The 26,149-nt window shown below is 43.6% G+C and overlaps 1 protein-coding gene across 1 annotated transcript; it reads right to left on the bottom strand.

Annotated features, from left to right (window-relative positions):
* Positions 1 to 10,398: 10,398 nt before the first annotated feature.
* On the bottom strand, positions 10,399 to 18,900 carry LOC131271448 (fatty acid CoA ligase Acsl3). Its single transcript, XM_058272881.1, has 9 exons — positions 18,309 to 18,900; positions 15,131 to 15,266; positions 13,295 to 13,940; positions 12,885 to 13,219; positions 12,653 to 12,792; positions 12,413 to 12,585; positions 12,073 to 12,336; positions 11,717 to 11,992; positions 10,399 to 11,623 (listed from the first exon to the last, which is right to left on the bottom strand). Exons 1-9 carry the CDS (start codon positions 18,329 to 18,331, stop codon positions 11,469 to 11,471), a joined length of 2,148 nt encoding a protein of 715 aa, XP_058128864.1. The 5' UTR covers positions 18,332 to 18,900; the 3' UTR covers positions 10,399 to 11,468.
* Positions 18,901 to 26,149: the final 7,249 nt, after the last annotated feature.

The following is a 26,149-nucleotide window of genomic DNA, read 5'->3' as shown; positions in this document are numbered from 1 at the left end:
AAACCACCTCACTTGGAAAAAGCATGAACAAAACGCAGGAACTTCCCAACGAGCTTTTCGTAGCGGTGTTTATCCGCCACGTGCGCAGTTGATATCGAGGATTACTATCGAATCCTTTTGAAGAGCTATATTTGCACCGGTATCCTGATATCAATTTTCCTCGGAATTGGTTTCCGAACGCAATTGGCAGCCTTGCCAGAAGAGAACTTAACACAGAGAGAGAGAGATTCATTAGCAGTGTTAAAGAGTCATTATCACTTTCTCGAAATAACCCAGCAAGGACGAGACCATTAAAATCCGAACAACATCGCATTCGTTTGGACTCAAAACAAAATAACAAAATATCACCTACATGTTCCTCATTAAATCGATGAAGCAAAAATGAAGCAACCAGTTTTGACGTGGTAATGTATTTGATTCCATTGACCATTACATTTTGTAGCATAATTAATAACAATCGATACTTACTAAACAATGATATGTTACAATCTTGTTGACTCGAAGCTAAATTTAATAACTAAACTCTGTTTACGATCGTTTTCATAGGCTTCTTTTCGGTTTACATTGTAAAATAGATGTAGAATAAACCTGTTGCACTAACGATGCAAGTCTAATTCACTAGAAGTCTTGAACAGTACAAACCATTGCGGAAAACACCACCGGAACTTTTTCCATACTATTTGATGGACGAGTGTTTTTCACTACTTTGTTTGCACCATCTGTTAATTACTCGGCTGATCGGATTTTATCGTGAGTTTTATTTTTATTCTGTTCTCTGGTGCCTTTTTTGCTTGCAACAAACAGTATCATACACAGTAGATACAGCTAGTTTTAGTTTTCCCCGCGCTTTGTTTTCCACGACCACCGGAACGTGGCGGGCCGGAACTGTTGCGTATCGGTTGTTGTTGTTCTGCGATGCCGGGATACGCTCATTCCACATGCACCGTCCGTACGGAGGCAAATTGCTAATTAGTGCCAGATAAATGTTCCGTTCCAACTCCCCGGCCGTGTTAAGCCGCTCCCAAACGGCCCATAATCCACGGTTGGTAGTAGCTGTAGTATCGTGGAAATAACCATTCCGACATTGGCATGGCTTCGGGAGCATCTCGCAGCAAAGTTCAGGGACCGTTTTACAAGGTACCGTATGTGTGATTGGTTTCATGAGTTTGCTCACGTTTCGCCAAAAAACCCCGCAAGGGTACACCGCTGGGAGCCAATAGACGAGTGACTCATCGGCTGAGGTGTCGTCGAGTTAGAACTGTGGCGAAACATGTTTTCAACAAACTTTATCTTTAATTCCGGCTTTAAGAGCTCGTAGACATCTGCCCCGGTTGGCAGAGGAAAGGCTAGTGGCATTCGCCACGCACAAAGACAGTAAAGTTAGTTCCGTCCCGTCACTCCTTGCCACGATCGACTTCTTCTTTCTTATCCCTACACACCCCTTAAAGCCCCCTGGCTTATCGAGCCACCGAGATCGAATCCGAAGCGATCGGTCTCGTACGTTTGTGTGCGACGATTTGTTCCCGGTTTAACTGTACTCGCCACCGGCATATGGACTCGCGGCAGTCCCGACTCGGTACACACTCCTTAATGGGACTATAAAGAAGCATGCTTATGGGCAGTCGATTGGCAGGTTTTAACCGATCGACAAGCGGGTCAATCCACCGTCCGGTGCTTATGTCATACTCGCTCAACTGGACACCGTACTACACTCGTGATGATTCGTTTCCCCATGGCAAGGGAAAATAATTTGCATTATTTTGGATTGCTCGAGAACGTGGGAGCTTTAAGAAAACAAGAAGTTTATACAAAATCCATACGTATCTTAAAACATTGATACATCTTTAGAAAAGTTGCTGAATCTTCTTGAATCTTTCATGAATCTTTTACAAATCTTCACGACTCTTTGTTTGCCGTAGATGAAGTGAATCAAGAAAGGATGCGTTTCTCCGTATTTAGTGACTTTTTGAACTTCTGTGAATAAATCTTTGGGATTCATCTCTCGTCAATTGATTAATGAATCTCAAAATCGAAGCAAAGAGTTATTTTGATTCATGAATCTAAATAGAACTACCCTGCTCAAGGTATGTGACGAAATTAATTTCTCATTCCAAATTGTTTCTCATTCTTCCAATGTGAACGAACTCGTTGATTTGTCCCTCCTTAGCAACCACTGCTGCCCACTGTGCAACGGCTTCCGTAGAACGTATGTTGGCAAATTTTAATCCCCGCACTTTCCCTGTCCCATTCCCAAGCCAAACATCTTCACAGCAATAGTAGCAACGGCAGCAACATCCTCTTGAGTTGAACAGGTGTTCAAGAGCTTCATAACCATCGACACGGTCATTATCATCGCGAGGCTAGAACTCAACTATTTCAACCGCTCGTTCAAAACACTTCAGCCTCTGACCAGCGCTGGCTTCCGAGACGCCACCGGACGCCGACCTCGACCAAACGAGAAACAGAAAGAGAGAAAAACAGAGCTTGAACGGTAGATCGCTTATTATCTTTACATAATAAAGAACATATCGGACAATGTTACGAATGAAAGCACCTTCAATCCTTCCCCAGCGAACTCTTCACTCGGGACCGATGGTGCTGGTGTGGCGAGGAAACTGGGAAAACAAATGGAACGAATTTCCACACCACCAACTGTCTCGTATATTGAGGAGAAATTATAGTTCAAGCAAAAGGCCCCGGCAAACGGCGCAGCTTCTTGCGGTCAGTTATGCTGAACCCAGCGATGATGATGATGGTGATGAGAAGGATGATGATGATGCCTAGTGCATGTCAATGGCCCCTGTAGCTACAGCGCTTAAGCGAGGAACAGCCGGGACCAAACTGGCCAGTTGAGCTTCGGAATGACTCAATACATCTGCGAACGGGGCTCGGACAAGGGGATTTGATGGTGGAGACCGATCGCGGCCCCACCAACTAGGAATGCCAAACCCGGGCTGCTTATGTCTCAGACGTACTGACTTGGTAAATGGCTGGTAGACCTATTGCACTTGAACCTCCAAGAGGTGGACGAAGGGTTCGCTGTCCGGCCGGGTTAATTATGCAATCGAAGACGACGAGATCGGGAGGTCACAAGGGAAACGCTAAACGCAGGACGTACTGGTTGCACGCCCATTGACGGAGTGCTTCCGCAGTGTTTAATAAGCAGCTCCCGGAGGAGTCCTCGAGAAACCGTAACCGAGGTTTACGAACGGGAAAGATGAACGGGCCGTAATGGCATCCATACCTCACCATTAGCTGGAGCGTTTGTTTGCGGCCGTCGGTGAATTCTTAGTCAACACCGATTGCGCGTACTTCAATCCAATTGCCGTTAGAAGTCATCAGATGCATTAATGGGTCGCCTAACGGAGGGAGACACACGCTTTAGGATTGTTTCAATTATGCACATTTTCTTCGGAAGGTAAAGTGCTTAAGCAGACGGGTAAACCTTTTGTTCGGTGAGGTATTTCAGAGTTGGTTTTTATACACATTAAAGTATATGTTATAGAAAGTGTGTAGGCGAGTGTTAGTATTCTTGCACTAAAGTATCATAAACTCAATTGTAAATAAGAACATAGATTTTAATAGCCAAAAAAAACACAATATTTATGTGCTTTCAAAATTCAGGTAAGAAACATAATATTCAATTTAATTAATCTTGTAATCATAAGTGAGCGTTAGATATAACACCTCCTTGCTAAAATACAGTTTTAGAAATGCAACTAAACTAAAAAATTAGGAAAGTTTTTTATACACAAATCAACTATAAAGTAAGATTAATAAGAACTTATTTTAGAAATATTGGAAACACATAGAACTTTCGAAATCTATCCAAGGTAGCTTTCAAAAATAAAAGCCATCATACCTTCGGAAACAACTGAGTATTATTATTTAAGGTATTATTTATGAAAGTAAGCATCTATGATTAAAATCTAAATTCCTTCAAACCAAAATCATACCCATAAAGCTTTTGATTTTCTCAAAATTGTCGGATTAAAAACTAGGCCCCCAATGGCTATCGAATATGAACAATACTCGTGCATCTTTCACAACTTTCGGGGCAGCAACTCGGGCGTTAAAAGTTTCTGCCCTCTGTCAATATTATCTATTCCCAAAAGAGCCCCTTCTCCTCTTCCGTCTACCGAGGTTGGCAAATAACAAGAAATGAATAAGCAGAATCAATTATTCTTCCTGATAGCACCGGGAGTCTTTAAAATGATAAACGAAATTGTTCGAAGTTCTTATGCGGGCCTGCTAAAGCTTACCCCGCGCGAACCCTAACACTCCCAATTCTCGTGCAGCACTTTCTCTTTCTCGCTTTTTGTCTAACTTCCCATCGGCACCGACATTTTATAGGTAAACTTTTCCTCTGCCCAGCCGGGTAAGAATAATCCATAAATGCCCACCTCTCAGCCGCTATGCTCTGATCCGATGGGTGTTTTCCGGCCCTAGAGTTTTTCCCAGCAACACCCAAAGGAAGCCCGAACTGATGAAGATAACCCCCGGAGGATCAAGACCGCCATGCTGCCCGCAACCAAGACCGGTACGAGACGCACCGTTCCATTTTCCATCGAAGCAGTCGGGCGGAAAGAATTTCTCAATCGATTTTCATTTGTTGTTCACCATTTCGCACGAATCAATCGGCAGGACCAAAGACAATTAACAGTCAGGTCGCAGCATACCATGTAACGAGCCGAAAACCGTGGGAAAATTTTTGACAGTTGGTTAAAATTTTGTTTACTTCTCACGAACAGCGAAGAAAGTGGGGTAAAACTGCAAATTTGGTATGTTTCATCAAAAGAAAAAAGAATTGAGGCGTTCGGAATATGTTCTAGAGGAAGGCTGGGTATAAAACAGACCAACACACTTAATTTCGGCAATCACAGCGAGCAAAAGGATCTATATCGAATGATTTCACACAGAAGAGCAGTTTCTATCCGCAAGACCATGGATACTGTGATCTAGAATTACCAACTACCTATTTCGCGAAGATTTTGGCGGAGATCTCTCACAAGTAAGCTGGAATTTTTTGAAAACACTTTTTTAACCAACTGTCACAACAATGGCGGAGCAAAAACCAGCTTTGACCCGACCTGTCTGTTAATTGTCTTTGGGCAGGACGAAAAAAACACCAACCGGTTGCGGTGAAAATCGAAGAAGAAAATTAGGAGCTGTCGAAAACAAACGTAGCGAAAACGACGGTCTTATTTCGCTTCCAGCAGCGGCAAGCCACTTTGCTTCACGGAATAAACAGGCGGGTAAATTTTCTTGGTTTTGTTTTTGTTTGCACATGTTTGTGCATTTGTGCTTTTCCTCGTATCACTCGGAACTGCCTTGAGTGGAGAAAAACAAACCCCTTCGATGGGGATTAATCGCGTGCTTTTGTTCGGCGTTCGTATTGGCTTTTATTGGTCCTAGCTGCAGCCGAAAGTTAAATTTAAACCAACACAACAACAACGAGGTAAACGCAGACGCCATCCTTGGCGCAGAAATAATTTATTTCGTACCCGGAGTAACTTTCGGCGAAATGACATCGAGTTGAAAATTGGCCACAATGGTTAGATTTTCATTTTTCGCCACCCGCCAACTTTTACCGCTGCACATGGGACATGCTTTCCCGTCCCGTTCCCCGACCATTGGAAAGCTGTAAAGAAGGCAAGGCAAAAGTTTCCATTCACGTGTACCATGTTGGGGAAGTTTTGAGATTTTAATTTTACAATCGCTCCCCCGGGAGAGGTGGTCTGCATTTTCGTAAACCAACAGTCACCGCCATTCTTCAGCTTGGGGTGGTTTTGATTTTCCCTCGCGGGACCCTCTACTTTCATTCATTGTTTCGCAACTGTTTTGCTACCCAAGGGCCGAATGGGAGCTCTGGAAAATCGTCGGCCAGGTAATGAGCTTGTTAACAACGATGGCAGTGGCGTTGATTGCGAATTACCGAAGTGAATGTCCACCAGTTTAATTTAAAGAAGTTTTAATTCAACGAATGTTGCCTTGCGGTGGTGGATTTTGTTAACACATTTATAGCTCGTTGGTGTGTTTTGCAGGCCATTTTTATGTTTGCTTTAAAAGGTCCCAATATCATAATTTAAAAGTGAAAAATTCACAAAACGTCTGCTTATGGCCGCTCCGGGGAGTCGGTTGCGCGAGAGACGCGACACTTTGCCCAATCAATCAATCCATCAATCTTAGGTCTTTATCATAAATCCTCCCTGATGGTTGCTGAAAAAGAAGAAACGGAAGCAAACGAACAACAACCGGAAGGACTATCTTGTCTGCCAATTTGTTCTTCCGGACGTCGACAACTTTTAACCAGATATTAAACAGCTCCACCATCTTCATCGCCGGACATCGGGTGAAGGTCCTTCCAACATCGTGTACATGCCATGTTTTTTTTTTTTATTGGGGAGCGACGAAGGTAAAGAAAAGTTCGAAATGCAGAGAAAGACAATAAAGTCCGATAGAAAAAAAAAGAAACACAATTTACCTCGTTTATGCAAATGCGCAGCAGGTATTGTCATATCTACGCCATCGACACGGCACGACAGGATTCGCTGCCCGTGTGTATCCTTCCCCCAGCCGGAATTCGCATCCGTCCGGCCGCAAGGCAGCCCGGTGTCCTCGACAGCTCGACTTTCAAAGCGCGTTTGCGGTAAATCGCGGCTCGCAACAGACCATTGCGCAAACGTAGACACGCTTCCGGTGGCCTCGGTCGTCGCGGGAGGACAAGGGATGCGGGAGAAAAAAGGAAACAACATGCAAAACAAACTGTCTGTGTTTCAGTGCCGTTGTGAAGACAACAGAGTGTCCGATCGGACGGGTCCATCAACATACATTTAATTCACGCTCCGTAGGAGGGAAACGGAGCGGAGCAGGGAAATCCAACGAGAGAAGAAAGTCGTTAGCATCATATTTTATACGTTACTCATGTGTGAATGCATATCTTCTGCTTGCTTGGCGTGTATCGCGCCTGCGCAATCGGAATTTCGAATGAGGTGCGTCTGGCGTGTGTGCACCTGATGGTCGACGCTGGTCGCGCCACTTCCGGTGCTTCCGGTGGTTCCAGGCTTCCGGAACGCAACGAGATTCTCGATCGTATCTGATGAGTCAGAATAGATTGTGATAGAAACAAAGGGTGAACAATTATAAATGTTTCTGCAAACTGTTGGCTTACGAGGAAGACGGAGATATTTATTGAGCTAACATCATGAAAATAAATTAAACTGATTGTTTTAATATTAACGTTTTTTTATAAATTTAAAAGGATCAAAAATCAAATTAACATCGGCCAGCAGTAACTTCTACGAAAAGCTCAAATGCAAAATACTATCCACATAATAATGATATAGCGTGACAAACAATTTGCATCATGCGTAAAACATTTCATTAGGCTTATCCGCTTAATTAAAATTGACGGTTAAGTGAAGTTTAGTAAATTAAAAATTTAAAATGTTAAAAATATCACGAAATATAGTTAAATAATAATAGTAATTTAGTTGAATTTGTAATTTAAATGCACTACGATATTTGTAAATATAGTGATTTGTTATTTATTTGAAATTAAATGTATTTGCTCTTCCAATTCGCACAAAACGAAGCTTAGATGATCCTAAAAATTATGTCATTCCATGGTGTATAGTTTCATCACACAGAGCAGGGTTTACAATAGCCGTACGATCATCATTCTCAACTGGGCATCAATCATAAGCAACATTACTCCACAGCAGTCAGAGCCAGAGTTCCATGGATATGATTTTACGATGATGGCGATTACGATGGACTGCTTACCATTTCTATAGAGGTACGTTTTTGCGTTGGTACTTGCAAAAGGATTAGATGAGACGGTTCTGGTTGTATAAGATAATTGAGCTGACGAAATGAGATATTTGAGAACGTCAAAGACGTGGATCAAAGTAGAACTTTTGGGATTTTGGTGGCCCTTTTTTTTGTTCACTCAAAGCTTCTCTACCATCGCCGAAAGTTGATGGGAGGAGAACGCCGATCGATCGGTCCGTGGGTCACGGGAACCGCGCAATGTTGGGTGTTGACAACGGGTTCAAAGACCCCCGGATTTAATTGGAGATTCGGCCGGCCGCAAACCGATCCAGGGAAACGCGCCGACCGGGCAGTTTTAAAGGCGGGCGCTTGGCCCAAAATTGACCACGAACACGCACGATTGAAAATTAAATTTTCAACCAAGAACAACTGCGCGCCGAGCGAACCCCCGATTGGGATTGTACAGTTTTCAAATTGTAAATTGCCACCGCGCTGGAATGGTTATTTTTTGTTTTGGGACCCACGTGCTGGAGGGAAGCTGGGAAAACCCATTCATGTTTCATGGACTTCAATTATCGATGATGATACTAATGCATGACGACACCTTTTCTTTCTGTGGCGGAATGAAAGAAGCAAGTGGCGATGAAAATCGAGTGAAAGATGATGATGAAACGCGAACCGCAATTCACCCGCCTGCCCGTCCGACCGCCCGTGCGCTCCACCATCGTTTCACGTGCAACGAACATAATGGGGTTTTATTAAATAATTATGCGGCCATGATTTACCCAATGTGAGGAACAAGCCCGGCACCGAATCAAATGGAAATCTGGCTGAAGCGTGAATTGTGACAACGACAAACCGTATTTGTTTGCAAAAGCACATATTCTTTTTTCCGATTTTTCTTTTGTTGCCGAATAGATATCGAGATGGGTATGCGATATAAAAAAAGTAGGTAATTAAGGTGTAAAATGTTTAAAATAATTTCCTCGCACAGTTCTTCGAAGTTGTGTTCCATGTGAACAGAAAAACTCAAAGTAACGCGCAGATAACGCTTAAACTTTTGTTCGTGGTTGTCCATATTCTGATTCGCAAGAAACACGTTGTGGATAACTAATGAATGCAAATAGTTTTAGTATTTATTAATGTTTTGTGTCTATGATTTGGGCCTGTTAGAGTTGTATTACTGTAAAAAATCAAGAAGAGTTTTCAAATATTGAAAAACGCTTCGTAACGCTCCGAGGCAGCAGTAACGGTTGATCAAAACTTAACGAACAATTGAACGAGACAATTCAAAAATTGTCCGTTAAGCGTATACATTCGAATTAACAGCGTTTTTCCACGCACAGTTTCGTAATTTTAACCGAATCCACAGGATTTGTAATCAGTTCTCAATAAATTTTTACATTTAAATATGTGACCAAACTGTAAAACGTAGACTTTGGATATTTCATAAACTTTATTGTTTCACCTTTCATTTCATGATACTATTATTTCTGCTGCGCGCTAATTCACATAGGCTTCTTTTTTACGCCTGGTACATAGCTAGATCCTGCCTAATGTCGGCCCTTACCTAATCAGACTCTCAGAAAACGCGCACAGCTACCCCTATATGGTCTTGCGTACTGATATCCCTACAGTCCCTATGGTATTGTTTTTCTTCCATCATCGGATGAGAATAGTGAAATTTCTATTTATTGTATGCGTATTTGCCACCATAAGTTAACCCTCTACCCAATCCCCGTTCCCGGCAAGTATTTTATCCGCTATAATGCACCATCTCTCTTCCGGGGTTTCGTTCGACGTGCTCAAACGCGATGTTAGAATAAACAATGAAATGAACGTTGAAAAAACAGATAAAGCATTATCGTAATTAACTAACGACTTTATATACAAAATTCTCCTGCCGAGCGTCATATAATTATATAGTTATATCGATTACTAAGCCCAACCCACTACCTCACCCTCTCTCGTCTCTATTTACAGATTGCCGATCGAATTCTAGCCTCGAGTCTAATTGAAGTCCTTCGTGTCCACCTTATAAAGCATTAGAGCATCCAATACACCAATGTGCGGGCGTACTTGTACCGCTTCCTTAACGGTAAGATAAGTTGCCCTATATTTCGTTTATACTAGCCTAACCAAGCAACAATAAACTCGCGCTGCCGGAACGCTGCTTGCTGAATTCTATTCCCGATTCCCTGGTGTGCTTTAAAAATGACGGGTGCGCGTAACGAAATTGAAAAAAAGAATCTGTGTATGCTTCTCGTGCACCGTGCATCGTTGCCTAATTCATTTACATGTTGTTTTCCTTCATCCGTTTTCCTATCGCACGCGGTGTTTTTAGTGTTTGGTTTTCATTAATTGTTTTATACCGCATGATTTCACCTGTGAGCTAAACTAACTTTATTATTATAACAATAATTTATTACTGGTACACTTTTTATTCGTTTTTATACATCTTTTTGTATCCTAATGATCGAACAAACAATCGGGGAAAGCACCTAACGCAGCTTTTCAAGACATCCGGATGGAAAGCATAGGAAGAAATGGAAATAGAGTCAAATGCAGATGCTAGGACAGAAACAAAAAGAAAAAGTGATGTACAGAAAAAGATAGGCGAAAGAGTCGGTAGGAAACAATTTCACTATTGTTTATTTGCTGCTAAACTTGTTTTTTTTTCTTATAGTTGATTAATTTTTTCTCATTACAGTTCCAAACGAAGCAGATTTCGCGAGGAACTGGGTTTAGGTTTGCTAATAGTCTATTTTCTACCCCCTACGTACAGTCTATACATGTCGACGCGTGTACAAACACTGCCGCATCCGTTCGATGCCCGCGAGATGGTAGTGGCAGGGAAATTTTGCCGCGTTCCCTTTTGCGCTCTGGTCAAGAGTTTGATTGTTTGCAACGTAGCTGTGAAATGAATTTCACTCCAACCGGCTACACACAACAAAACCAAGGAAAATCACACTCTTTCCTAACCATCTAGCAGTGCGAATGATCCTTTCAACAAGCAAGGATACCAAGTAGGTCAGAAGAAAGGTTGTCCTTCTTTCTTCCGATTTTGTTCACTATTTTCCTTCGGTATCAACAAAGGAACTGTCTACAAGGAAAAATAATTATAACTAGCCAAAAATTAGAAACGAAAAAAAAACGAAAAACAAAACACTCAACTCATTCCTCCCGACTAGTGTTCTAGGGCTTTACGAAAGGTAACACTTGCACACAAGAAACGTATGACCGTCGTCAACCACTAACCCGATGTTACACCGCGGTCCATCTAATGCACTTTCTCTTCCACTTCTAGTCCTCGGCAGATTTTGACCAAAAACTTCCAGCGCCAATCATCTTTCGGTACACACACACACACACACCCGTTCTGGTGCCAATTTGGTGTTTGTGTTTTGACTCATGAGTTCAGCACATCGTACCCACTAGCCATTTGGATACCAAAGTGACCTGGGCGCTAAAAACACAGCAATCAATCTAAGGTACGCTCGTTTCAATGCACGTTTTCTTTCCCTTGTTGCTACTCGTCGTGCTGTTGTGGTGTCATTTGAACTCTTGGATGTACCTTATCTCATAAGTAGTGTTGCTGCAACGGGCTACTACGACGGCCGGATTGTTTTAACGGATGGGAAGAAATAGCTCTCATTGCTACACCGCGGGTTGCTGCGTGGTACTGCCTAAAGCATCTACGATGCGTACATTTTGTTGATCTCAGCCTGGTACCGCTCCTGGATGTCTTTGCGCTTCAGCTTGAAGGCGGCCGTCACCAGGCCCATATCGGGCGTCCAGATGTCCTTGCAAAGGTGTACGGCGGCGGGAATTTCGGTACGGTGCAGTTTGCCTATACACGACCCATGGAGAGGATTGATAAAAAAGGTTGCGGCATTAGCGGTTGTACAAAATCGAAAAGAAAGGTTGTAGTAATTAAACCTACATTTGCGCCCATGTTCAGCAAGCTCCTGTAGGACGGCCTTTTCTAGTTTCTTATTATCGCAAAGGGCTTCAAACTCGACGCCACGAATCTCCAAACGTTCGGCGATCTCCTCCAGATGCTTCGGGTTCGGCACAACCAGTGCCACCGTGAACTGCTTCGTCGAGTCACCGTAGACGCAGATATTTTCCACCACGGGACACGTTTTCAGTTCCGATTCGACCTTGCCGAGTGACACGTATTCGCCTGCCTGCAGTTTCACCAAGTCCTTCTTGCGATCTGCACACGAGAAAGGGCAAAAAGAGGAAACATTTTCACCAACGTCTTCCAACTAGCCGATGGCTATGCGTTTAACTAACCGATAATCTTGAGGGCACCATCGGGATGAATTTCACCGACGTCACCGGTGCGGAACCATCGCTGGCCGTCCTCCTCGAAGAAGTCCTCCTGCGTCTTGCCCGGAAGTTTGTAGTAACCCTTCGAAACGGTCGTGCCACCGATAACGATCTCACCCTGCGGGAACGGTTTGTTCGTGACGCGATAGTTACCCTCCTCCCAGTTGATCAGCCGGATGTCATTGCTGGACGACGGTGCGCCGACCCGACTGTACTCCATATCCCATTCTACGTGAGAAAAGAAGAAAGAAAATGATAAAATGAATCGAACTTTTAAGTAACCTCGACTTTAGCGACTACTTACTGTCCATTACTGCCGCTCCGGCCGTGGTTTCCGTCAGTCCGTAGCCCTGAATCACATCGACGCACAGGCAGAGCTTGATCTGCTCGTGAGTATCTGGCGCTAGCGGAGCTCCACCGGAAAGTACGCTACGGATACGGCCACCAAGCAGTTTGGCGATCTTCTTGAACAGGATTCTGCAAATAGGGGAAAAATTGCCCGTAAGTATCTTTCACCTTAACGGTTCCGAATAAACAAACTCACTTGTCCATCAGCGGAGTTTGGAAGCCACGAGCACACCATTTCGATTTGTAACCGTACGCGAACTTAAAGAATGCCTTCTTCATGGGTGCCTCTGCGTTCACCTTGTCGTTGATACCCTTGGAAATTCGGTCGAGGATGAGCTAAAGGGATTCCGGTTCAAGAGAGAAAGAAGTGTTAAAATCGTGGATTTGTACCACTGGTTAGTGGCGAACTGCTAGTCGTCAACACTTACCGGCACTGACGTCATGCAGGTTGGTTTGAGCACGGTCGCATCTCCCTTGCAGCCCTTCATGATCTTACTGCTTGAGTCAATCAGTGTGAGCGGTGTCGAGTAGCCGATCGGGACGCCGGTCAGCAGGCAGACACTCTCGGCCAGCAGCTCGAAGACGTGCGCCAGGGGCAGGAAACCGATAAGCACGTCGTCCGGGTAGATCTTAAAGATATCACAGAAGTTCTTCATCGTGCCGATGCAGTTGGCGTGCGACAGTAGGACACCCTTCGGCGTACCGGTCGAGCCGGAGGTGTACATAATGATGGCGGTATCGTCGGCCGTCGGAGAAGATCCAGCTACAACGTTCGAAAGCCAAAATTAATACCATCCTCGTTACCGTTGCTCCTGAGTTTGAGTAATGTAATACATACGGATTGTACTCTTGTTGCCCGATTCGATGACCTTGCTGAACGGAATGATCTCGACGCCCTCTTTGAAGCCGGTCGTCTCGGTCGGGTGCAGTTGGTCCTCCATGAAGATGATCTTTTTCACATTCGGCGTGACGTTTAGTATGGTTTTGAACTTCGGCAGCAGCTCGTGCGACGTGATCACGGTCGTCACCTCGGTCTCGTTGATTCCGTGCGCTACCCCGTCGTCGCCGAGCGTGGCGTAGATCGTTACCACCGGCATGTTCTGCTTGAAGCAACCATGGGCCGCAATCATCCATTCGGCGCGCGTTTCCGCAAATATCACGATGTTCTGCTTTGGCTGCTGGCCGAGCTCGCGCAGTCCGCGTCCGAAGCAGGCGGCCGCGTGCTCCGTTTCGATGAAGTTGCGCCACATGTACTCGCCCAGGCGGAACTTCTTGAACATCCGCCCGTTCGGCTGCATCTCGTCCTCCTCGCCCAGGATCTTCCGCGTACCGATGCACCGCTTGGTCGTGTGCACCTTCGTGACGAAGTTAAACATCCGCTCGAGCGTATCGATGTTGTTCTGCATCATCTTGACGTGCATTTCACCCGGCGTATCCACCGACCGGTATGTGATCGAGGTGGCATCCTGTTGAATGACCTTAGCCTGTGGGGAAAGGGAACAAAAATCGGGAAAATCAATCAGTGCACATGCGGATTAGCTAGCCAACGAATTTTCTATCACGCACAGAGTATGAGAAAGTCATCCTGCGCAAAATAGATAAGCGCCTTCCTCTCGGTTTGCCATTGGGGCAGGGGGGTAAGCTACGGAGCTAATCCGTACTTTGCACGGGACGTATTTAAACATTCCATCGCGTCCGATATCGTATTCTCGCGGGCACGTGCTAATAAATTGTTTATCGCAAGCGAGTCAGCTAAAAATTCATCCAACTGCTCACAGGGATTTTACGCAATTCTCCCTTCCCTTTGGTGTTTCTTCCTTTTGCAAAACAGCATATACAAATAACGTTGTGAATTGCGCTAGCAATCATTCACAAACCCAAGATTTATTATCATGATTTTCCAGGTGTAAACCCTTTGCCCTTTGCGAATCGCCAAAGGGAAAAATAACCGATGCATATTATTTATGCATGATTTCATGAAAGGGTCAGTTGGATTAACAAAAATTTAGAAAGCACCCACTGGTTTTCTAAATCGTGCCAGAGAAATTTGATAGTTGGGAATCAGTGGCATAAGCTCTTTCGAACTCTGGAGCATTCTGGTAAATAGGTTTAGTGGTAAATATATTTTTTACTACATTACTACCACACAGGAGAGCTAGCTGGAGATAAGCAACAATCAGGCACGAGTCAACAAATTTGCAGTAGAAATACGCACGGCACCGGGTTGTTTTTATGGAGGTGTGTGATAGCAACGTAGAGCTTTAGATAAATTTGATTGTGATAAGTTTCGGTATGTTGTAGCCCGTATGAAAAAAGGCAGTAAAAATAACCCTTAAGCGATGGAAAAGTAATCCACACCTCTTTCGTATATCAAAAATGTCAAAGATAATCTCCGGCAGTCACGGGAACTTTTGCTTGGAAGCGGGCATTTCTGTCTCCGGCTTTTCTTTGGTTATCAGCACTCAATTGTTCGTAATCCTTTAAATTGAAACAGTTGCCTAGCCGATTTCTATGTTGATCCAAGTAGTGACGCACTTGGGATACTTCGCTGATCGAACCACTAAGCCGTAAGTAGGCTGCGATACACGATCCTGAAGCTATGACGGGAGACCTACTACTATGGGTAAAAAGGATACCCACGCTTTCCCCGCACGCAGGAACCGAAATTGCTTACCTTCACTCGGCGTGCCAGCTGCCTCCGCTTCCACGGCCGCTGGATGACTAGGTAGATCGGCATCGTGATGATGTCGTACATCATCGTGATGATCTTGATCGCCCCGATGGCCGTCTGCACCCAGACGCTCTCCATGCTGCAATGATGAGACGTTGAGGGGGAAAATGTAACAAAAAAGAACCAATGAGAACCACAACAACCATCATTTGCACAAGAAAGTTAAACACGAAACTGGTGCAAAGAATAGATGAACGTGCGTGGATGAACACTACTGCAGGACGAAGAACAAGCCATTAAAGAACTAATATCAAAAGAAATTGTGTTAGTTGAAAATACTGAAAGACTATTTTGTTACAGAAATTAAAGGTTAAATAAGTTAAAACATGGTATCAAAAGTAGCATGCATATTTTCCCGATGATTGTGCAATTCCCGATCTTTTACCATTTTTCCTCTTCTCGATGCTAGTAGCAGGCTACTAGATGCTACTTGTATAGATTCTAACTATCAAACACTTTATCACGTTTTCTGAATAAACTTTAATTTTTAGTCGAAACCATATTTACGATAAGTTTAACAAATCTGTACGTTAATCATCGATACACATGGTCTAAGCTTCCTTTACGCTGATCAAACATCGTTCCAGTTCAAACACATATCGTAGCAAGCGAAACTGCTAGGATCTGGGTGGGATCTCGTCACCTAGGCAACTCTTACTTTTTATTATACTGGCTCATCCTTGCGCGCGCGTTGCTTTTTCACTTCAGCAATCACCGATGGCGTACGAGTCAATACTTGATCCAGAACTTGAATCCACAGACCGTAGGAGTGTTGCACCGCAAGTGCACTTGTGCTAGCAAACGAAGAGCAAGTGAGGCCACAAAACCGAGCGGAAACCGGGCAACCGAAGCGGGAGGAGAGACGCTGCCGAAAAACCACCGCACCGTAGCGTGTAGAACCACGAACTGATCGGTGCACCGGTCCGGTCATAAACATAAAAAGCCAAACCGAGCCCAAGAAGGTAAGGGAAAAACGGAAAGAAACGCAAAATCCAGTTTATCCCTCGCGATATGCAAGATACACCGATAGGACACAGTGACGGGAAAGGAGCATGGTGGCAAGGGTTACTTGCGTTACCATGCTGTGTGTCTCCCGGGAAACTTATCGTTCCCAAATGTTATCTATCCCTTCCCCTGTTCCTTTCGCCACATTGCACATTATCCAGCAAGTCCCCTCTAATCGGTGCACACGGTACAGATAATGGTTAACCTTGCACTAAACCACGCGGGAAGTTGGTGGGGGGATACCCAATAGATACACGATAAGCTCTAGGGACGGGAGCAAGAAGAGGAGGATTGCGAAAATGTGTTTGGACATTCAGCAACTTTTCTGTAGTGACATCAAACGGTATCCCCGGGGAGCTCCCTCGATGTATGGGAAATGTGGGAACATGTTAACGGATCTTCTCCAATGGTCTGGAACGGATTAGGATAACCCTCAGTTCTCTGCGCAGGCACCGGCCGTCCTGTGTTGCAGATGACGGGATTGTACTAAGATTTTTCGTGATCGCGGCACATTTGTGATAAGATAAAGCCGACAAGCGTGCGCGATTGTTCGGTTACCTTGCGTCACTCAAAAATTCGATTGATGTGTGGCTTTCGATTGTTGTTTTTTTATTTCGCAAATCCTTTAACGACGGCCTTTCCACCACCACCAGCGCCAACCCGTTACGTAATCAATTTTTGCTAACAATCCTACGTTATCGCTTATCGTTCCCCTAAAGCTACACCGGTTGCTTGGATAAGATCGAGCGGGTGCGATTTACCCGGGGGTTGGCAATTTAAGAATGGAGTGTCATAAAACAAAGCTACCCCCTGCGACAAACGCGATGGACATGCGCTACTGTAACCGGATTTGTTAAAATCGCAATTTATATCGCCTGACGTGATTTACGGGTCCCGATTCAATTCGTTACAGCCGGCGCAGGCATAAAAAAAATCGAGTATCATTGACTGATAACGTAACATTTATCGTCTCAGTGAGACCCTAGGCAACCGAGTGGTATATATTTGGGTTGCATTTCACCGTCAGTTGATGTTACCGAGAGGAGCTCTTGGTTTCCACCTCTTGCTTCTCCGAGACTTCTGAGAGGTTTTCCAACGTTCACATGCCGATAACAATCACGTGGTTCACTGCACGGGGTCTATTAAGGGGTTGGACTCTGACCCACCGGAGGCCTAAATATCAACGACGGGATCGGTTTGTGCTGTCGTCGGCTTCATAATGTGACCTCTGTCCGTGCCTGGTGCATTTCCTGTCGCGCGCCATCTCATATCACTTCACGCGTGTTGAACCCAGGCCCTTATCGACGGGATTTAAGCGACACGAAGATTATGTAGCCAACGTGCCGGTAGCTAGAAGAAACAAAATCAAATTGTATAGGAAAAACCGAACAGATAAACGTTCGAAGAATCCCTTCGAGAAAGTTAACCTTTGGAACTTCTTTCCGCTTTTTGATGTTTCTTCGTCGATGAATCAAACATAACGACGAACGTGATAAGATAAAATAACTTACACCACCCAGATAAAAAGCTCGTGAACACGTGCACTTGTTGATGGTTAGACACTAAACGCGGTTTGGTGTGGTTGATTCCTAACAACGCTCAGAAGTCTACAGTGTTCTTGTTTATTGCTCTAAGTTAATGGTAAAAGATAGTAGTGATTTAAAGCAAATGAGGGATACTTATGGCTAAAAAAGTTACTTAGTAGATGGTAAAAGATAGCAGTGATTTAAGGCTACTTGAAGTAGAAAAACTAAAGCAACGTGCGAATGAAGGACACTAATAGCTAAAAAAAAGTTACAACGGAAAAAACATTATTAGAAAACTGTGTGTTCTTACAGCTTTCTCATTTTGTCATGCAAGTTAGTGCTAAACGTAGGCGAAAGAGATTGTAGGAACAGAAAAAAGAGGATTTGATCGTTATTCACTCTTGACTGAAGGGCGGTTCGCTCGCTCAGTCCAGCGTTAGGTAGTAGATTAGCGGAGCCTTACTCAGTTAGTTCGTTAGGAGTTTTAATCGTATTGTACATAATTTTAAAGTAGAACCAAAAACAAACAAGAAGAAAAATTGCAAACCAAAAATAAGCCAAATCTATTAACCAACGTTGGCCACACTTACTTGCTGTCCTCCTCGATGAACATTTTGGAGTAAGGAGAAATATCGATGCCGTCCCACCCAACACAACGTTACCGCGGTTGTGCGAACTACTTAAGGGTGCACTCCACTTAAATTTTTAAAACCCCTCAAGCGGGTATCTTTTTGTTTAACTCCTTATCACTCAACACTACCCGTTATGGTCTTGGACGATACACGACTGTGGAGGTGAACAACAAACTAACATACAAATATAAACTATTCCTCCCGAAATTCGGTCGGGTGACTCCTCTTGGTGTGATGCACACTGAAATACAGCGACGTTAACTATTGTTTCTCCGTTTCACTAACTTTTAAGGACCCAGCACAAGGACAATGCACACACCCCTTACAAAAGGATGACGATGGGGTGATGATGATCAATGGACGATCGACACGGACTCTGTTGCCACTTCCTCGATAAAAGCAGCACGTGGGACGTACGTACACACAAGATGGTGGTCAGTGCGTGATGAACGGTGGCAAACAAATGATGGGCAAGCAACGCATAAGAACGATCGCCGACACTTTGCAGCCGCGCGTGTATCGCTGTTGTCTACCTTTATTACGTCCAGAGGGAAGACAGAGCACAAGAGGTTCGATACACTTCTGTCCAAAGGATGATGTTGTTGCGAACTAAAACGATATGGAGAAAACAAAAAAAAGGCATTAATATATTTCTAGATGACCATCTGCAACACTAGAGACACAGCAACATCCAACGTACGTAAATCAGTTAATCTAATTTTTTCGTAGAGTTCTCGCTTAGTTTTTAGGCAATGCTTGCAATTCAACCGCCAGCGTACGAATGACGCCAATCGGTGCGTAAAAAGTAATTAGTCCCTCGACATACGCTCCCCCTTCCACTAAAGGCCATAAAAATGCCCTGTATGTTTCGATTGAAGGGTTATTATGGTCATATGACATATAACGATCAAGCTCGTTGATCGTGCCCCGGAAGAGTGGAGCCTAATTATTTTCTTCCTACAGCTACTATGGAAAGGATATCAGGAAGCGTGTGGAAATACCCTTCCAGCACTAGGTTTTACGAAGGATTTTGTTTCCAAGCAAGTACTTCCTTATGCAGTACATGTTCAGAAACTTTGTTGTATCTACATTTTGTTACACCATGCCTCTAAACACACAGAATTTTTGCATGTTCAAAACATACTAAATGGAATCATTACTCAAATAATATTGGAGGGTTCTATTAGTTGCTTACAACCGTAAGAAACCCACACCTCATGCTGGCCACTTTGTATTCACATTGATACATGTGAGCACCGACACAGTACAAGCTTACCTTATCAAAAGGTACACTAAAATAAGCCGTTAGTTGAAGAGGTTGTTGGGCAAGAAATGTGGGTCAATTTTCAATTTCCTTCCGCATGGTATATCTCCCTCTCCCTAGAGATCTAGGGGATTATCTATTGTCCATGTTGGACAATCTTCCGAGACATTCAAAGTCCAATGCACAATTTTCCTCCCTTTCTTGCATGTCTCTCGAGTCCACTGGTGGGACTTTGTGGCCCGATTCCTACGTTCAGAATAAACATGATAGAATGAATGTTAGTGTAATCAGCACATAGGTTGTTGCCGCCATCATAATTCGATTGTTCTAGCAAAGTAGATGAACACAAATTGAGCTTTGCAGTTGAGGCGCGACCTGTTGCATGCTGCGTTCCTCGCAGGCACACTTAACGATAAGAGAAGTGCGATGATCTCAGGCCGGAATGAAAGACGTGAGCAAAGGCGACGGTCAGTCGAGGTGGCCGAGGTGAGATAAGCTGCAATTCACGCCGAGTCGCTACATCTTGTCAGATGTTGTTTCCTCATCTTCTAGGCACTCGCGCCTACTGGAAGTCCATCATTAGAACCGCCACAAACCCTTCCTCCCTTCATCTACCCCATCGAGGGGTTGCTGCCTGTGTGTGCTTGTGGTCGTCGTTTGTGGCGAGTAATTTGCCATAATGATCACTCGCACGCGCATCACGTGGCACAGGTACAAAGTGCACCAGGGGGGTTGTGTGAGATTACCAGAGTGGAGCTTGGTTGGTCCATACATACTACGATCGTACACACGTACCGTGCACATACACACCAACATCTGGGTGAGTGGGGGGTCGGGAGATAAACCTGGCCCGGTCACGTACGAACGTCCACTGCATGGCGCTGGAGTTCAAGCCCCACTTCCGACCGATGGTAAAAGTAAATGATGCGAAATGATCTCTCCAATTTTCCCCGACATTCGCTTGACGTATGAGCATAAGTAAATAAATCAAAGTAATAAAATTACTTATCTCTCTACTGGGGGAAGGGAAGTATAAAGTATGATCAGGTATTGTTTCGCACGCTTGTAGAACGACTAGAAGGTACCGACCGTTTTGTTTTAGTTTTAAAACCTAGAATCATTGTTACTCACAAATAAATAGCGTAAGATATCAATTCAGCCGCAAAGCACGTTTCAAAAAGATAATAACTTTGTTGTGACTCATCATGCGAGAAACCTTTTTTTGTTAGCCAATGTTAGCCAAGTGAGGTTCAAATGATTCACACCATTTTCGCAACTCTCAATGTCTTTGTGTACAGCCGTATTGATCAAACATATCAAACATCGCAAGAAGCTTATCCCTTATCCCTTGTTAAGCATTAACAACTCTATAAAATGTGTTCCTCTGTTCATTTACTAAGATAATAACCAATCAGAATCCATAACTGGGAAATAAAACAAGTGCGTTCCGCATCGTAATTATAAGAAAATAATTACACTCTCATGATAGCCGAACAAACCAATTGAAAAAAAAACACCCTTCCTATGTGCCTAGTTATTTAATAATGGTACTATATTATTAATGGGAATGGTACCCACTCACGTTACCACAAATCATACAGATAGTTCTGCGCCCACACCTCCATATAACACCCAACAGACAATAATTCATTACGATGGAAAGCGAAAGCTTTCAAAATGGTACAAGTAAGGTCGACGTAAAGAAATGAAGCTATCCTCATCCTTTGAATAATGCATCACAAGGACACGTGAGCGGAAACGGTCACACAAAAAAAGCTTAAAGAGTTGATGATCCACCTAGTAGGCTGGTAAGTTAGGAAAGAATGATGTAGGACCAGGTGGAAGTAATACCTATTATTATGGTTAACGAAACAAAGTCGATTGACGAACGGTATCGATTTTGAAGCTTATTTTCAACAAATCCTCGAGAAAACTTTACCATCAACATCCTACCTCATGCATGGAGAAAACATTATGAAGATTTAATTGATATATCTTTCCATTTCTGAATCATTCTTTTTCCTTCGGTTAAGTGGTTTGTTAACTTTCGTTATAGTAATCAATCATAATGCTGGGCTCAACCTTTCTACTCGCTGACTAAGGGTTTCTTACAAAGCGCTACATTTCTTCTTCAGGTACAAGCTGTCACCTTCAAGTGGCATTTTCATTGTCCCCTTCGATAGTGCTTCAAACATACAAACCACTTTACTCGCTCAACTTGTCACCACAAAGGAAAGCGCCAAGCAATTGCCTCATTCTGGTTCCGGTCAAGGTTCATTTGAACGACGATAACACGATCACTTCAGTGAAGGGAACGATCGACATCGGATTCGATTTAATCGATCGATCATACAAACACGATGGCGCCACCACGGGTCAAACCGTCTCGATGTTAGCAAGATCAAAGTTCAAACGATCGCAATTAGCGCACATTAGATAACGGAAGTGGGGGTAGAAAACCACCCACCAAACGAGGAAGGAAGTGTCTGAGGTCGTGTTCGGGGAGGATGAACTGTACGAGGTAAACAAGATTAGCACCAAGATTAGATCGTTCCCCTTTTGAGGAAAGCAACGCTTCCGGTACCGTGTCTCGAGTGGTGTCTCAGTCGACGATCGACGCCGAGTGTTTACCAACAAAACATCGAGAAGACGCTAATAAATGCAACACGAATGGAAGCAATTGATGCCGGGCATAACGAACCTTCTAATCTGTCATTGACACTCGAACCGATTCGCAATTTATGATCGAATAGTAAGTAGATAAGGTCATAACATTCGATTACCAGCCCGATCCCGCTTATCAGGGGTAAAGGGTGTACGGTCTATAATTAGTCTGATAGGCCCTTCAACGTTTCTGCATCTGTCTGGTACAATGTTATAACAATCTTCGTTTCATAACGATCGAATTCAACATATACTTTTGAAGCAAATTTACAAAAAAGCAAATGAACAATAAAATACATAAAAGAAACAAATGAGCACATACATTACGTCAACTGACGAATTCAACCTTTTTTTACCATAAATCCCCTTTGATTAAAGCCTTTCTCGCTGTTTGGACTTTCACAAACAACAAGCACAAATTGATTCCCCATTGAAATTGGCGATAGAAAACATTATCATTCCCACCGAAACCACGATCTCTACTCTGCGATTTTCTTCAACAACCAACAAGAAGACCCCAAGCAGTTTTGGGGTCAGCTCGTCAATCAACTAACGGATACCGGTTGAAACCGGAATGTTTGTACCACGCGCCTCACCGGAACCATCGTTTGATCCATCTTGAGCCCCTCTATGCTCCATGCCGCGTGGATCCTCTGGCATGGAGTCGTGATCAATCGGCATCTTCTCGCTGGCGCTGCTGGCGGTTAACGAGCGAACAAAGCCGTCCAGCAACACGCTCGATCATCAACGCCATGAGACCGAGGCCAGGAGCTGCAAACAATTGAACTTGAACTTGAGAGACTGTCACATCGATGGTTGTACCCGAGGCCACGACTGGATGCTGGAATGGCAATGATTTTTCGTTCCCTCAAACGACTTCAATTGACCCATCTTTCATTCGATCTCCCTCTCTTTCCTGAGGGTCTAAAGTCGCAAACACCTTGATTACTTCGCGGGGAAGCTAAAGTGATCGCAGTGCGCACGCTAAGTAAACTTTGCACTGGTCCACGGTAAAACTCCGCGCTACACTGAAGTCAGCTGATTGACCGTTGGACTTTGCCCCTTTGAGGTTAACGTGGGATGGGAATAGACAAGAACGCAGCGGACGCGAGAAGAAGCGCGTTCCACACGCACATTACGATCGAGATTTTGATGCAGAACGATGTTTTCAAGAACCGATAATGAAAAGACCAGATTGCGGATTGGTTCATGTCTGCTTGAACTAGGCTAGCTTGCGAATCGTACGGCAGTTTCAAACTGGTTTCGATTTGTGCAATATTTATGATGTAACAACACACGGTACACGGCACCAATTATCCCCTGATCGATCGATCATGCGAATCTTCTCGAACGAGTTATCAAGGAGATAGTCTAGAAGAAAAAATGGTTTGTTTTGAAGATGTATTCCCTATTGCCGTCCCATCGGAATGCTAGAGTATCGACCCTCGTGCCAGGTTGGAAAACGAAATTAGCATTCTAAAGGAATTGATCATATTGGAAATAGTTAGGTCCGGTAGCAAGCTTCCTCTTGACTATTTCAACACGTGTTCATATTGAACAAAATACAAAATTAAATAATCATTCTTTTTTTATTTTCAAACAAATCCTATCTTTTCGATCAATCACACATGATCATATTATTCGCATGAAGTTTTAAAACCATCCAATTAGAAGCAAATAGTAAACGATACCTCTCTCTTATCAGCTGAACGTTAGCAAAATGTTGTTTGTTGACGCAACAGCGTTCTCTTCTTAGGATTGGCGGTAAACCAGGTCAACCAAACTCTCCATAAGCCCTATCGCGTAAGCGATATTTAATTGTCAGTAATTACGCAAATGGCCGTACACAGGCTTCACTTAATCTTGCCATCTCATTCTGTGTGCATGCAATCTTCTGCAGAGTGTATGTTTTACGAGTCCTTCCGAAGTCTAACGGACATTCGCCAAACTTTCTACTGAAAGGACTGAAATAACTTCCAGTTGAAGTTTATACCGAGCAATATAAAAAAAAACTATGGCATATGTTTATAGCTGCAATAAAAGGAAATTAAAATCTTTGCCCAAGTGCCAAAGAAGAAAACACAGCTTTAATTAAAAGTGAAAATGGATGAAGATTGCCTTTCCATTTTCATCTTGCTTTCTCGGCCCCGGTTCGAGGTGAAAATCCTTCCTACTGATTACGAGATCGCAGACTAACGATCGCCTAATGGGTCCGCGACAACACTAGCGCGTCAACGGCCGTCGTCGCCTTCGCCTTCGTCTTCGTTGATTCGGCGCGCAAGTTACTCCCGGTCCGTTGGACAGAAGCATGCGCCCGGCGAGGTCATTCGTCTCGTAAGTGGATGCGGTGTTACGCCGTTACATGACGACATATATGCTTTGCTACTCCCAAGTAAAAACGTTGTGACACGCACACACGAAGGCGGTTAAAGGCGCAGCAGGAGGAAAAAAACAGTGCGATGAAAATGGGACTAAAAAAGAAAACCAGCATTAAACGTACGTCTGTGCAAGTTTGCACCGCGAGAGGACAAAAAAAACCGGTTGTACCTGGTGGGAAGATTCGGAACGGGCGAAGGGTAATGTGTTTGCGTACGTGCCAACCGATCTTTGGACTCATCGTACGACCCACGGCGATCGCGAGGTGGTGCTGCACGCCGGACCGAACGACGGTTGAGTGACGAATCCGCCGCTGCCATCCGGTTTGCCATCAATCAGCACTGTAACTTCCTTATTTGAATCCAGCATAAAAAAAGGAAACTCAAAAAACAGCAGAAAAGACGGGTCACTCGATAAACGCAATTTTGTACACAGTTTCGTTGCGAATGCTGGGGATATGCGTTGCTGTTGCTGCGAACAACACTATACTTGAAATCGTTTGGGACTAAAGTGCATCGGCCAACCGATCATAAAACTCATTTTTCCTCCCACGTGCTCTATCTCTCGAGAAATAGAACGATTTTCGTACGCGTTATGCGTTACGCAACGACACTTTGTGGCCATACTAAACGCTGAACGAAACCGTTGCCTCTTATCGAAATCATAAGTTTATTTTAAATGTAATCCATATCATACAAAGATTTTAAACATTATCAAACAACCTTTGTAAACTGTTTGCTCGAATAGTTGTATCGATAAACCAAACTGTTCGTAGATTGATCAGATCCTTCCACGTGTTTTCACTGCTTCAGTCATTCAAGTATTTCCTCCTCGACCAAGAGCGCAGACGAGTTTTTCGTTGCATTCGTTAATTTAATTTTAGAAACCCAACATACCTCTCCCCGGTCTCACATGGTACGGCACGGAACAATCCATCCCGAGTGAAACATTGAATCTATCCGTAACTTTCATGCTTTAGTTGTTTGTAGGATAAAAATAAGTTGATTTGTGGCTGTTAAAACCTTGTTAAATTGCAGGGTTTTATGAAAAAAGTCTTTAAAAGACTACTATTATGGCTATTTTTATACACTTTCAGAAAAAGATGGACAAAGTTGTTAAACATTTTTTCATCACAACAAACAAGTCAATTGTTTTTAAAAACTTTGAAAATGCCCGTCATTTCAACATTATGCCGACAAGTAGGAAACTGTTTTAACAACTTGTCGCGTTCATCCAATGTTCAAAATAAAATGTTTAACAATTCTTTTAAACTTTTCTGTTATAGTCACGACTCGTGTTTTTTTTACTAGAAAACCTATAAGCAATAAAACACTCGATTGTTTTCTTGAGATTATTAGTAATAATAATTTACTTTTACGACATATTCACGTTTTAACATTTATTGCATATGTTAATGGTTGCGTCCTCGCCATAGAGGCATTAAAAGATCAGACAGATCAGTTCAAAAAGAGTTTTAAACACTTCCTATAACAAC

This window comes from Anopheles coustani, chromosome 3 (genome assembly GCF_943734705.1).
Source record: "Anopheles coustani chromosome 3, idAnoCousDA_361_x.2, whole genome shotgun sequence".
In the NCBI taxonomy this organism is placed as follows: domain Eukaryota; kingdom Metazoa; phylum Arthropoda; class Insecta; order Diptera; family Culicidae; genus Anopheles; species Anopheles coustani.
This window is presented reverse-complemented; position numbering and strand designations above follow the sequence as displayed.

Coding starts and splice junctions, on each gene's coding strand:
- LOC131271448 (XM_058272881.1), bottom strand. CDS start 18,331: ATGTTCATCGAGGAGGACAGCAA. Junction 12,793..12,884: donor CCTGCATGACGTCAGTGCCG/GTAAGTGTTGAC, acceptor GAATCCCTTTAG/CTCATCCTCGACCGAATTTC. Junction 12,586..12,652: donor CAAACTCCGCTGATGGACAA/GTGAGTTTGTTT, acceptor CCCTATTTGCAG/AATCCTGTTCAAGAAGATCG.